Here is a 12,056-nt window from a genome sequence, read left to right as displayed (position 1 = left end):
AGAACAGACAAGTAATTGGAGGAGAAGCACTAGTGGACTGAACTGCAAATCTGCACATCAAAAAGGGCTTGGCCCAGGTGTGGAACCAGGATGGTAAGTCCTTTTAGCAACCTCTATTACTTATGGTGGTTCTCCTGTCATTCAAGATTTACTTTCCAATCAGAACCTGCTAATGGGCCTGTCAGTCAAAAAAAGGCGATTCTTCCGGCTAACAAACCCACGAGTTCCGTTTTTTAACTGATTAGACGAGGATCTTTCTGTGTGATATTTTCTGAGAGCCTCTGCTAGATTCTGTGAGGGGAGCTTGGCAAGTTTAGAACTCCAGACATGGTAAGTACAAAGTCATCTCCCACAAATGGGAGGAGCAAGCTGCTTAGCATAAAAGGGATGTGTAGTGGGTCTTCCCAGCAGCCGATGGTATGAAACAGGTAGAAAAATCCTTTGTGGACCTATTTTTTTTTCTTTCACCTGTCTGTGGCCTCTGAATAGCATTATTATTGCTGCTTAATCTGCACAAAACATTTGTTGCAGGGCTTTTGTGTAGAAATATACATGGCAGGATGAAAACTGGAAAAACAGTTTACCATGTATAGTGTCATGAGAAACGGTGCAGAAAATAGGTAGATTACAGAGAAAAGTCTGCTGCAGGGGTCACCATTATGGAGAAGGACCTGATTCAGACAAGGGAAATGATTTTGTAATATCACACTGTGTATTAATTTATGGGTACAATTAAGTTTAACAAATTTGATGGGCGTTTAATTTGGGCAGGTTACCTTGAGCCAGTGGATAATGAGTTCCCATTTTATGGCCTGTGTTATATAGATATCTACAATCTTTATTGACACCTTTAAGTCACCTCAGAAAATTAAAACACTTGACATTGGCTGTAGCTCTCTGTAGTCACATTATAGACCTCATCAACTAATATTACATAAAGGAGCAAAATCAAACACTATCTTATTAATGCTGTTCCCTGTACCAGGTTAGTTCCTGCTCTTTTAAAAGTCACTTGGCTGCTGTCTTTTTAAAATTATATTTATTTTTTCTCCTTTTTTATTACACTTTTATTTTTCCTGGATATTTTATATCCATTTCAAATGTTATTCCCTTTCCCCTCTCTCCCAAACTCCTCTCCCATCCCCTGGCTTTCATGAGTGTGCTCCCATTCCCACCCATCCACTCCAACCTCAACACCCAGGCATTACCCTACAGTGGGGAAACAAGCCTTCATAGGACCAAGGGCTTTATAGGTGCTCTGATTTCTTTCTTGTTCCTATTCTCCATTTTTTCATAGTGATAAGAAATTTCATCCTTGGGCAAGATACATGTCTCAGTGCTTAAAGACTAGGCTCTCAAACCCACTATCCTCCACCCAGACCTCCCCCTCAAAAAAAAAAAAACCAAAAATTTCATTCATTTTGTGAAAGAGATTGCATAATTGTCTGATTAGAGCAACATCTCCTATAGCTTTGCCTTTTTTGTGCCAGTGTAATTAAGGCTGACTTTGAACACCTACTGTTCTAGGAAGACAGTTCTGCAACTTCTTTTAATGTTGGCACTGTGTGGGTAGTGAGAAGTAAAGTACAGGTGAATGAATGTTACTCAGCCTCTCTGTGTTAGTTGTAAAGAGATTACAAATAAAGAGGGACCTGTGTAAGGACTGAGTTCATTGACCAACTTTGAAGCTGATATTATCTATCACAGAAAAGGCAGAGGAAGAAGGAAGATGAGGCCTTTCTACTTTAGCAATTGTTGACATTAACCATGATTCTCTAACTAATTTTAGCCCATCAGTAAAATTCCAAACTGGGCATCTTGGGGTGTTTCCCAGGTCAGGGCAATCACAAATCTAAATGAAAATCTGACTTTATTTCTACAAACCACTTTTCTGAATTTACACTAGGTCAAGAAACACAAGATCTAGCCAAACTGCTGTCCCTTTTCCTTATAGCAGTGTTTTTTTTTCCGTTTGAAAATATGCAATGCATGAAGTAATTGTATTTAATAGCTGACTAATACTCCATGTTTAAATATACCATATTTTCTGTATCCATCCCTCTCTTGAGGGGCATCCGGGTTGTGTCCAGCTTCTAGATATTGAAATAAGACTGCTATGAATAGAGTGGAGAGTGCATTCTTGCTATATGTTGGAGCATCTTTTGGGTATATCTAGTTCCTCTGATAGAACTATTTCCAGTTTTCTGAGGAACCACTAGACTGATTTCCAGAGTGATCTCGTCCTAAAAGAGGTAACTCAGAAATGAAAGAAGACTTATGTTATGTACTCCCTGATAAGTAAATATTGGGAAAAGCTCAGAAAACCCATGATAAAACTTAGAGACTATATGAAGCTCAAGAAGTAGGAAGATGACAGTGTGCATGCTTCGGTCCTATTTAAGAGGGGACACAAAATAATCATAGGAGGTAGAGGGAGTGAGGATCCTGTGAGGGAGACAGAAGAGAGGGGAAGAAGGGGAAAGGATCAGTTGTGGGTAGAGCTATGGTAGGGTCAGGAAATTGAATGAAGGTGTATATAAGTGGAGGAAGGGGAACTGGGGGAGCCAGTAGAAAATCCCAGATGCCTGAGAAGCAAGAGTCCCAGAACCCATTGAATGTAACATTAGCTGAAATAGCCATCCAAGGGGAAATAATTTCATGGGGTTGAGGTTTGGGGACACCCATCATTTCAAGTGTATTATTGCAGAGTTGCTCCTTTCTAAAGGAAATGCAAGGGGCAAGAATGAATCAGACACTATAGGAAAGTACATCCATAGACTCTCCCATCTAGGGATCTAGCCCATCTTCAGACATGAAGTCCAGATACTATTACTGATGCCAAAATGTGCTAGCTGCAAAGAACCTAGCATAGTTGTTCCCTGAGTGGCTTTGCCCCAGCCTGACCTAAACAGATAGATATGCACATATCGACCATCAGGGTGAGCACAGGGACCACAATAGACGAATGAGATGAAGGAACAAAGGAGGTAAAGGAGTTTCGAAACTGCATAGAAAGAACGATGATAACCAGCAAGACGCTTCAGAGCTCCAAAAGACTAAACCACCAACCAGACACTATACATAGAGGGAACCATGGCTCCATCTGCATTTGTCACAGAAGACTGCCTTATTAGTCATCAATGAGAGGGGTGGCCTCTGGTCTCTTTGAGGCTTGATACCCAAGTCTAGAGTAATGCTAGTGCAGCTAGGTGCTAGTAGATGAGAGGGTACGGTAGCACCCTTATAGAAGGAAGGAGTATGGGGGATGGGGTAGGAGGTTTGAAGAAGTATAAGTAGGAATCAGCACAGCATTTTAAATGTAAATAAATAAATAAATAAATAAATAATTTAAAAAAGAAAGAAAAAATACAATGCAAGAGAAAAGATGTCAGTACTACTTGGTACCCTCTAGAGCATATACTTAGTCACTGAAAAACCCTGGACAGTAAGGTGTATATTATCTTTCAAAAATAATATTTGAGAGTATAATTTAACCATTTCATTCTTCTCCTTCTGGCCAGTTATTAATCTAAGACCCTGGGACAAATGGCAGTGGGTCTTAGTTCACACATGAAATCACAACAAGTTGTCAGCTTCCCTCAGCAGACTCACTGCCTACCTGTTAACACATATGCTGGCCTACCTCACCCTCTAGCCCAGGGGTAGGCTTGCCATTCTCACAGGTGCCAATCCTTATGTAACCCAACTGTTTTGGTAACTGGTGTTTTTCATGTATCCTTAATCATGCTGATCTCTTTGTCTGACTCTTCCTTTACCCATAGTTCCTCTCTCCACGATGTACATAGTAAAGTCTACTCTAGACTATCCCAGGTATCCGTGGCTCTGGTTTTATTCTCTCTTTTGTGTATAATAAACTTTCTATTCCACCGTACTAAGAACAGTCATGTACATACCTTTTTATGCCTTATTTTTTCCCACCTCCCCTTACCTGCTCCTTGCTTCAAAATTCATAGCCATTTTCAATTTTTAATTTTACCTGATTGAACTTGACTGCACTTTCACTGCAAATCTTTCCAATTATGAGGCAGAGATGGCTGCACTGGATATTGCAAGTCTAACTGAATATGCAAACAAAGTTCTTTTTCCTATATTTTGGATTGTTTTCATTTACATTTCAAATATCATCCCCATTCCCGGTTTCCCATCCATAAACCCCCTATCCCCTCTTCCATCACCCTACTTCTCTAAGGGTGTTCTGCCCCCTTTCCACTCACCCCTTCCCGCCTCCCACCCTGACATCCAATCTAGTGCTCTGACTACATGTTGGGAAGAACAGCAGAGAATGGAATGCTTCAATTGTTTGACTCATTTGCTTTGTTATACCCCAGTAGAGGAGGTGCTACTCTCCTGAGACCCACATGTTTTTCCAAGCTTATGAGGGAGTCTTTGCTCTCCTAAGAATAAGTAGCACTAGTGGGAAGTAGCTTGCAGGTTCTTTACAGGATTCTCCACTGATGCATGTGTAGCAAGCTATAAATAAGAGCAAAAGCCAGGACATTGTGATTGTGGGGGTCACCATTGTCAGACCAGGAAGAGCATATCTGCTGATCTGTCTGAGTCTGATCACCCGGGACTGAAGTGGATTATGGTTCAGACTGTGGGTCAGCTGGGCCCTGGCTTCTAACCCTTCCAGAGTATGGATTCCCAGGGAAGGCAGATGTTCTGGATCTATGGCAGTGACACCTTATGGTACTTAAAAGTCATTGTCCTGAGTGTACACACAGACTTTGTTTCTGTATGCATTTAGGAAGAGATATGGGAAAAACTGAAGGTTTGGTTTATAGAATTTCTGAACCTTCTACATTCATTTTCTGGGATTAATTTTATGAGTAGTTTAGAAATTATTTGAAAAGAGGTGACAGTAATCATCCTTCAAGAGAATCCTTTCACCTCTAGTCCCAATACAATGGTTCACAGAAATTCAACTCTAGAATATAATTGGAATATCTGAGATGCAGAAATTTCTCAAGGGTACACAGTGTTGGGTAGGTGGATAGGGCAGATTCCATGTGACATAAACCATGTGGCAAGAAAGAGAAGTTTAATTATTGTTCAACATTGTTTTATGTATGGACTGCACTGGGGCTAGTTTTGCCTGAAATCACAAGGGGTCAGGCTGTAACCCACCTTTCTGATCTCTTCCATTTACTGACAGAGATCTAGAGCATGTGCCCTTTCTCTTTGGAAGACAGACAGATCATAGTGGCTGGAGAGTTAGAAATATAATAATTTAGGGTTTACATCTAGTTATTTTTTGTAGGAGTCTTGAATTCTTTGTTTATTTAATTTATATACACATACAAACATAGGTAATGCTCAAGCTCACATTGTTCTTGGTGAACTTCCCTTCAGTATTTTGATGAGAACTGGTCACAGGAATACTGAAAGAAGAAGCTTTTTTTGATATTGGTTTGCACTGTTTTGGGCAACAATGAGAATTGAATCTAGGGCAACAGATAATATGATATTTCTTTGGACAGACTGTTGAGTTCTAGACCTGGCCTGAGTTTGAGCATGGGGTTTCTGCCCATTTTTGGGTGCTGAGACAAAGATATTTGTCAAGAAGTAAAGGGTAGATGGAAATGGTCTATTGCATTACAGAAGTCATGTACAGGTGAGAGGAAGCTTCAGTCCTAAGGTCACTGTTGAGTACTAAGTCTCTGAGAACAGTAAGTTGGAAGGTCTGACATCACCCTACATCATTCCACACCCAATATATTAATAGTGAGGCATCAGGTTCCCCGGAACCATTTATTGGCTCTTATATTAACTTAGGTTTTATAGTTTATCTATCTGGTTATTATATGAAAATATGATGTGGTTGTTCAGGTGAGTAAGCAAATATTCATTGTGAAGTAAACATTTACACCTCTGTCAGTACCATGCTTTGTTCTGTACTCATATATTGGGTCTTTTAGGATGTAGTGACCTATGAGGATGTGCATGTGAACTTCACCCAGGAAGAGTGGGCTTTGCTGGACCCTTCTCAGAAGAGGCTTTACAAAGTTGTGATGCTGGAGACATATAAGAATCTCTCTGCTATAGGTAATGCACTCATTTTTTTTACTTTCTAAATTGTAGTGGCAACATTTTGTTATTGTTATTTGTTTTTGTATTTTCAGTTGAGAATTAGGAAGAATGGGGTGAATGAATCAGTCATGGTTCTAGTGTTAACTCAAGTTAATAATTTAAATTTTCCATATCATCCAATAATGTAACATACTTTCTCTGGTACCACACTTCAGGCTACATTTGGGAAGACCATACAATTGAACAGCATTTTCAAAGTTCCCGAAGTCATGGAAGGTAAGTTTCATTTTCATATTGATAAGTATATGCCTCTGAAGGAATTTACAATGTTCCACAAGTTTAAAGAAATGTAATACTGTAAAAGAAACACTGCTTTAAATTATGGATTTTAAATGAATCTCACACAACCATGTGTGTCAATGTCTATTATCTAATTTGTGTTTGTAAAGCTTTCCTTTACTTACAAATATACAGAAACAATGGTCAAACAGGCATATTACTATTTGAATTATAGCCCAGTAGAGCCAGGGTATAGACATGTCAGTCTTTTCAATGTCATACCACTTGGCTATTGTAAATGTTAAACAAATAAATTAGGTGATACTTATTATTCCATAACTTGTCATGAGCAAATAATCCAGAGTAAATCTGCGGTTCACCATATACTTCTAATAACATTGCTCAGATAAGTGAGATGGACAGATTTATTTTTTCAAAATGGATTTATGGAAGATATACCACATCTCCTTGATGTAAATTTTCAAACTGTGTGAATGTTATGTGGAACCCTTTCATTTGTTATTCTTTTAATTGGGATGTACTATGTCACAATGGATATAATCCAAGTGAACATGGGGGATATTGAAAGAAGCAACATATCTCTCTCTACTCTAGAATAATTAGAAGATATGCAATAATCGTCACTTAGATTACACGTTCTAAGCATAAGTTTTTAAATAATTAGTTTTCCAACAGTATTGGGTACCTTAACATAATCAAATTGGTGAAAATCAATATGAGTACTAGGGATGTGGAAGTTTTTCTGTTTGCCATGGTTCACGTTCCAAATGTAGTATCACTCAAATGATAGCAAAACTTATGATTAGCATCAGTGTGGTAAAGCTATGAGTTCCTCCATTTTCTTCAAATATATGAATAAACTTTTATGGAAAAAGTGTGTTGCAAATGTGTGACAGGGAATCAATGCTCTTCACGTACCATCTATGTTCAAAGACCCAAAAACCCATAATGCAGGGTAGCACCATTAACTTAAAGTGGTATTACCATAAGTCAGATTACTGTTTTCAATTAAACCAAACTGTAAAATTAATTTATGGACAAAAAGACTCATCAGTATAATAAATGAGAAAGCTTTCACATGTGCCAATTTAATTTGCAGGCATAAAAGACATCGAACTGGAGAGCAACCCTCTGAGTTGATTCAACATGGTAAAGTCTTTGCGTATCAATGTCATACCCTAAAGCATGAAATTATTCATATTAGAGAAAAACCTGTTGGATATATGAAATATGGTGAGGCTTCTGTTCTAAGCAGTGATCTCCAAATACAGAAACGAACACATACAGGAGCAAAACCCTATGAATGTAACCAGTGTGGTAAAACCTTTGCAGGAATTAGTGGTCTCCAATATCATGTAAGAACACATACAGGAGAGAAACCATATGAATGTAACCAGTGTGGTAAAGCCTTTGCAGGAAGGGGTAGTCTCCAATATCATATAAGAACACATACAGGAGAGAAACCCTATGAATGTATTCAATGTGATAAAGCCTTTGCACGAAGAAGTGATCTGAAATATCATAAAAGAACACATACAGGGGAGAAACCCTATGAATGTACTGAATGTGGTAAAGCCTTTGTACAAAGCAGTTATCTCCAAAAACATAAACGAACACATACAGGAGAGAAACCCTATGAATGTAACCATTGTGGTAAAGCTTTTTCTTATAGCAACGTTCTCCAAATACATAAACGAACACATACAGGAGAGAAACCCTACGAATGTAACCATTGTGGTAAAGCATTTACAGCAAGGGCTGGTCTCCAGTATCATATAAGAACACATACAGGAGAGAAACCCTATGGATGTATTCAATGTGGTAAAGCCTTTGCACGAAGCAGTGATCTCCAGTATCATAGAAGAACACATACAGGAGAGAAACCCTATGAATGTAATCAGTGTGGTAAAGCCTTTGCACAAAGCAGTAGTCTCCGAATACATAAACGAACACATACAGGAGAGAAACCCTATGAATGTACTCAATGTGGTAAAGTTTTTTCACATAGAAATGTTCTTCAAATACATGAACGAAAACATACAGAATGGAAACCCTATGAATGTAATCAATGTGGTAAAGCCTTTGCACAAAGTAGTGATCTCCAAATGCATAAACGAACACATGTAGGAGAGAAACCTTATGAATATATGTAATGTAGTAATGCTCTTTCCTACAGCAATGTTCTTCAAATACATAAATGAATACATACAGGAGAGAAGCTTTATGAACATAATTAATTTGGTAAAGCTTTTTCATATACCATAGTTCTTCAAATATATAGATGCACACATAAAGGAGAGAAACCCTATGAATGTACCACTGTGATACAGTTTTTTCAAAGCCCCGGTCTCTAAATACATTGAAGAACACATACAGGAGAGAAACCCTATGAATATAACCAGTGAGGTAAAGACTTTGCAGGAAGGAGAGGTCTCCAATATCATAAAAATCACATACAGGAGAGAACCTTGAGTCTAAGCAATGTGATCAAGCTTTCTTAATAAAGCAGTGGTCTCTAAATACAGAAAAGGACACATTCAGGAGAGAAATTTGATCACTGTAATCAATGTCCTAAAGTCTTTTTACATCACTGTCATCTTTAAAACATCAAAGAACTCATACTGGAGAGAAGCCCTCTGAAAGTTACTAATACGGCAAAGGCTTTGCACCAAACATTCATCCCCTGACACTTGAAAGATTACACTCTGGAGAGAAATACTGTGAATTTAAGAAATGCGCTAATACATTTACAAGTCATAGTACTCTGCAAGAATATTAATGAAGACATATGCAGTAGAAATCCTCTGAGTATCCCCAGTGGGATAAAGCCCTGAACATTGCAATCATCTTCAAATGCGTAGAGAAGACATGAATGAAACTATGGTTGTAATCAGAGTTGTAAAAGCTTTTCTTGTAAAATTAGTCTCATGTGTCATAAAAATACACATAACACAAACAGTAGAGAAATCCAGTGTATGTTAACAATGTAGCAATTCCTTTACATAACATAGTTGTCTTTGAATATGTAACTGAACAGTTTCTGGAGTCAAATCTTATAAATGTAAACAATGTGGTAAAGCCTTTCTATGTTTTTTGTATTCAGTTGCACAAAATAAACTGTGATGTAGAGAACTCATGTGCATTCATTTAAAATGTATAAGCCTTTGTACATTTTTATTGTCTTGTTCCTCATGAAAGAATCCATAGTGGAGTAAAACTCTATGAATGCATTTAACATGGTGAAGCCCTGTCAAATTTCACAAGTCTTAATTCATCACGAGAAAGAACCCTTATGAATGTATTCAATATGGTGAACACGTTGCACAGTTCTCTAATTTTCATCATCCTGAAAATATTTATGTTACATAGAAATTCCATGAGTGTCAGCCTTTGTATTATGGGATCCTTGCAATCCAATACAACTTAAAATCAACTAAAATTAATGACAAAAATGTTTTGCAATCAAGATCCTGCTTGAAAAGGGCCAAAAATCATACTGAGAACCTAATGTGTGACATGCCATCCGCCCGCCTCTGCACTATGAGTAAAAATGCTGTAGAGCTTTTAAGTTTGAAACAAAATCAACTGTGCCAAGTTACAGCTACATTCTCCCACCCATCAGGATTTAGGGATGGGTCTTTCCTTAGGTTGTTTACTGAGTCAACTGTTAGAGAATATGTGTGTAACAGTCTTACAATCATGTCCTTTTGATGTTTGGTGGTTAGGAGCACGCCTCAAGTTTTGAACAGCACAAGATAAACAGCAGAAGGCATTGTAAGGAATAGTCATGTTTTCAGGAAAAACAATGATGAAAAAAGGAATGAGGTCCAGTATTGGGGAGTGTCCAGCTCCAACCGCTCATGGGAAGGTGAACTTAGGTTCACCATTTAATAAATGGAGGCTGGTGACATGAGTCAGTTCTTAGGACTGGTTTCTTTTGCTTGTTCCCAATTGTTTTGGATAGTAGAGGCAGAGAAAGGAAGAGAGAGAGAACAAAGAAGTAGAGGGCAGCCATGAGAAAGGGGGTCTCGTGGGGAGACAGGTGTTAGGGGCAGGAGGACAGAGTGAAGGCAAAAAGTCAAGAGAGCAGGAGATGAGGGGCAACCACCCCTTTTATAGTGAGTCAGGCACACTTGGTTGTTGTTGGGTGACATGGGTCAGAGCTTAGACAAAATGCTACTATTCCTCAGTTTTGTTTTAATTAAAAAAGAAAAATTACAAATAGGTGATGGTGCAGAAGATATGGAGTGATTGAGATCCTTAGCTACTTCATGCCTATTTTGGGGTGACATGTCTTTAGGAAACCTAGGAAAATGGATATGTGGAATTTGGTGCAGTGTCACGAGAGCTATCTGTTTCCTTCTTCTTTAGGAACTGTCGATATATCTGTGGATAGATCATAAGGAACTTTCCATTAGAAGACTCTGTGTCTGACAGAAATTGGAACATCTGAGGGTTGATTCTCTGAAGCTGTTCCAGATGCAGTAAATGCCTCAATTTCACAAATTCCAGAAACACACACACACACACACACACACACACACACACACACACAAACACATAAGCACCCAACCATGCACACACCCACACACACATGAACACATGCATATGCACACAAATATGTGGGCACACACACACTATAGATAAAGCATGAGGTTATGTATATTTGGGAAACATTTCTTTGTTGGGGGTGGCGTGTGAGTCTCAATTCCAGGGCACAGGAGATGAATCCAACCATTTATAATAGGTTCGTATACTTACCTGGACAGAGTCTATTTGGTCCATTAGAGGTAGATCTGAGTGTGTTTCCTGTAGATTATAAGTTTACAAAAGAAATACAATGAGTTAACAACTTTGACCTTCTTGAAAATGTGGTTTCCATGGAACAGAAGTATGAGCAAGTGATTCTTTTACCTCTATCTAGGAGACTGAATATACATGACTAGAAACGTTTTACATTTACAATTATGAGACAACGGAAATTCAAAACCTTTACTTTGTGAATACAGTTGATCATAAGAGGAGCACCTTAAGTCTATAGTGAAAGGACAATCAAATGAAACATATTTGAATATGATAGCTTATAATGTAGATTCAGCCTGAAACACTTTAAGTTAAGGAACTATTTACAAACTTAGAATTTGAATTTGTCATTATATGGTTGGACCATATAATGGAATATTTTATTAGGGTTAGGGAAATTTATAAGAACTCCAGTAAATTTAGCACAGTGGCATTGCAAGAAGAGAAAATATGAAGCATTCAGAGAATGGAAACAGAGTTTAGGCAAGGAAGTAAAAGATTACATCTGTGAAAGCATATATCTGAACTTGTGTACCATTGATAGTGAATAGTGTAAGGAATCCGGCAGTCTTAGCTAGTTAACAAATTAATTAATTAATGAGTAAATATAGTGGTAGATTACCTTAGGGAAAGGAGCTAGGTCTTTTTTTTTTTTTGAGATTTATTTTTTCTTTTATTGGATTTTTTTAGTTTACATTTTAAATGTTATCCCCTTTCCCAGTTTCCCCACCAGAAACCTGCTATCCCATCACCTCCCCTCCCCTGCCACCCCCAGTACTGTGAGGATGCTCCCTCACCCACCCACCTACTCCCTCCCACCTCGATGCCCTAACATTCCTTTACATTGGGGCATTGAACCTTGACAGGACCAAGGGCCTCTCCTCCCATTGATATCTGACAAG

The 12,056-nt window shown here is 38.3% G+C and overlaps 1 protein-coding gene across 1 annotated transcript; it reads left to right on the top strand.

Annotated features, from left to right (window-relative positions):
* The first annotated feature begins 321 nt into the window (after window positions 1–321).
* Window positions 322–8,504, top strand: Zfp931l4 (zinc finger protein 931 like 4). Its single transcript, XM_063285225.1, has 5 exons — window positions 322–330; window positions 5,940–6,066; window positions 6,267–6,327; window positions 7,451–7,521; window positions 7,843–8,504. The coding sequence occupies exons 1-5, from the start codon at window positions 328–330 to the stop codon at window positions 8,502–8,504; spliced, it is 924 nt and encodes a 307-aa protein (XP_063141295.1). The 5' UTR covers window positions 322–327.
* The last annotated feature ends 3,552 nt before the right edge of the window (window positions 8,505–12,056 follow it).

This window comes from Rattus norvegicus, chromosome 3, assembly GCF_036323735.1.
Source record: "Rattus norvegicus strain BN/NHsdMcwi chromosome 3, GRCr8, whole genome shotgun sequence".
In the NCBI taxonomy this organism is placed as follows: domain Eukaryota; kingdom Metazoa; phylum Chordata; class Mammalia; order Rodentia; family Muridae; genus Rattus; species Rattus norvegicus.
This window is presented reverse-complemented; position numbering and strand designations above follow the sequence as displayed.

Coding starts and splice junctions, on each gene's coding strand:
- Zfp931l4 (XM_063285225.1), top strand. Junction 6,067..6,266: donor TAAGAATCTCTCTGCTATAG/GTAATGCACTCA, acceptor ACCACACTTCAG/GCTACATTTGGGAAGACCAT. Junction 6,328..7,450: donor AGTTCCCGAAGTCATGGAAG/GTAAGTTTCATT, acceptor TTTAATTTGCAG/GCATAAAAGACATCGAACTG.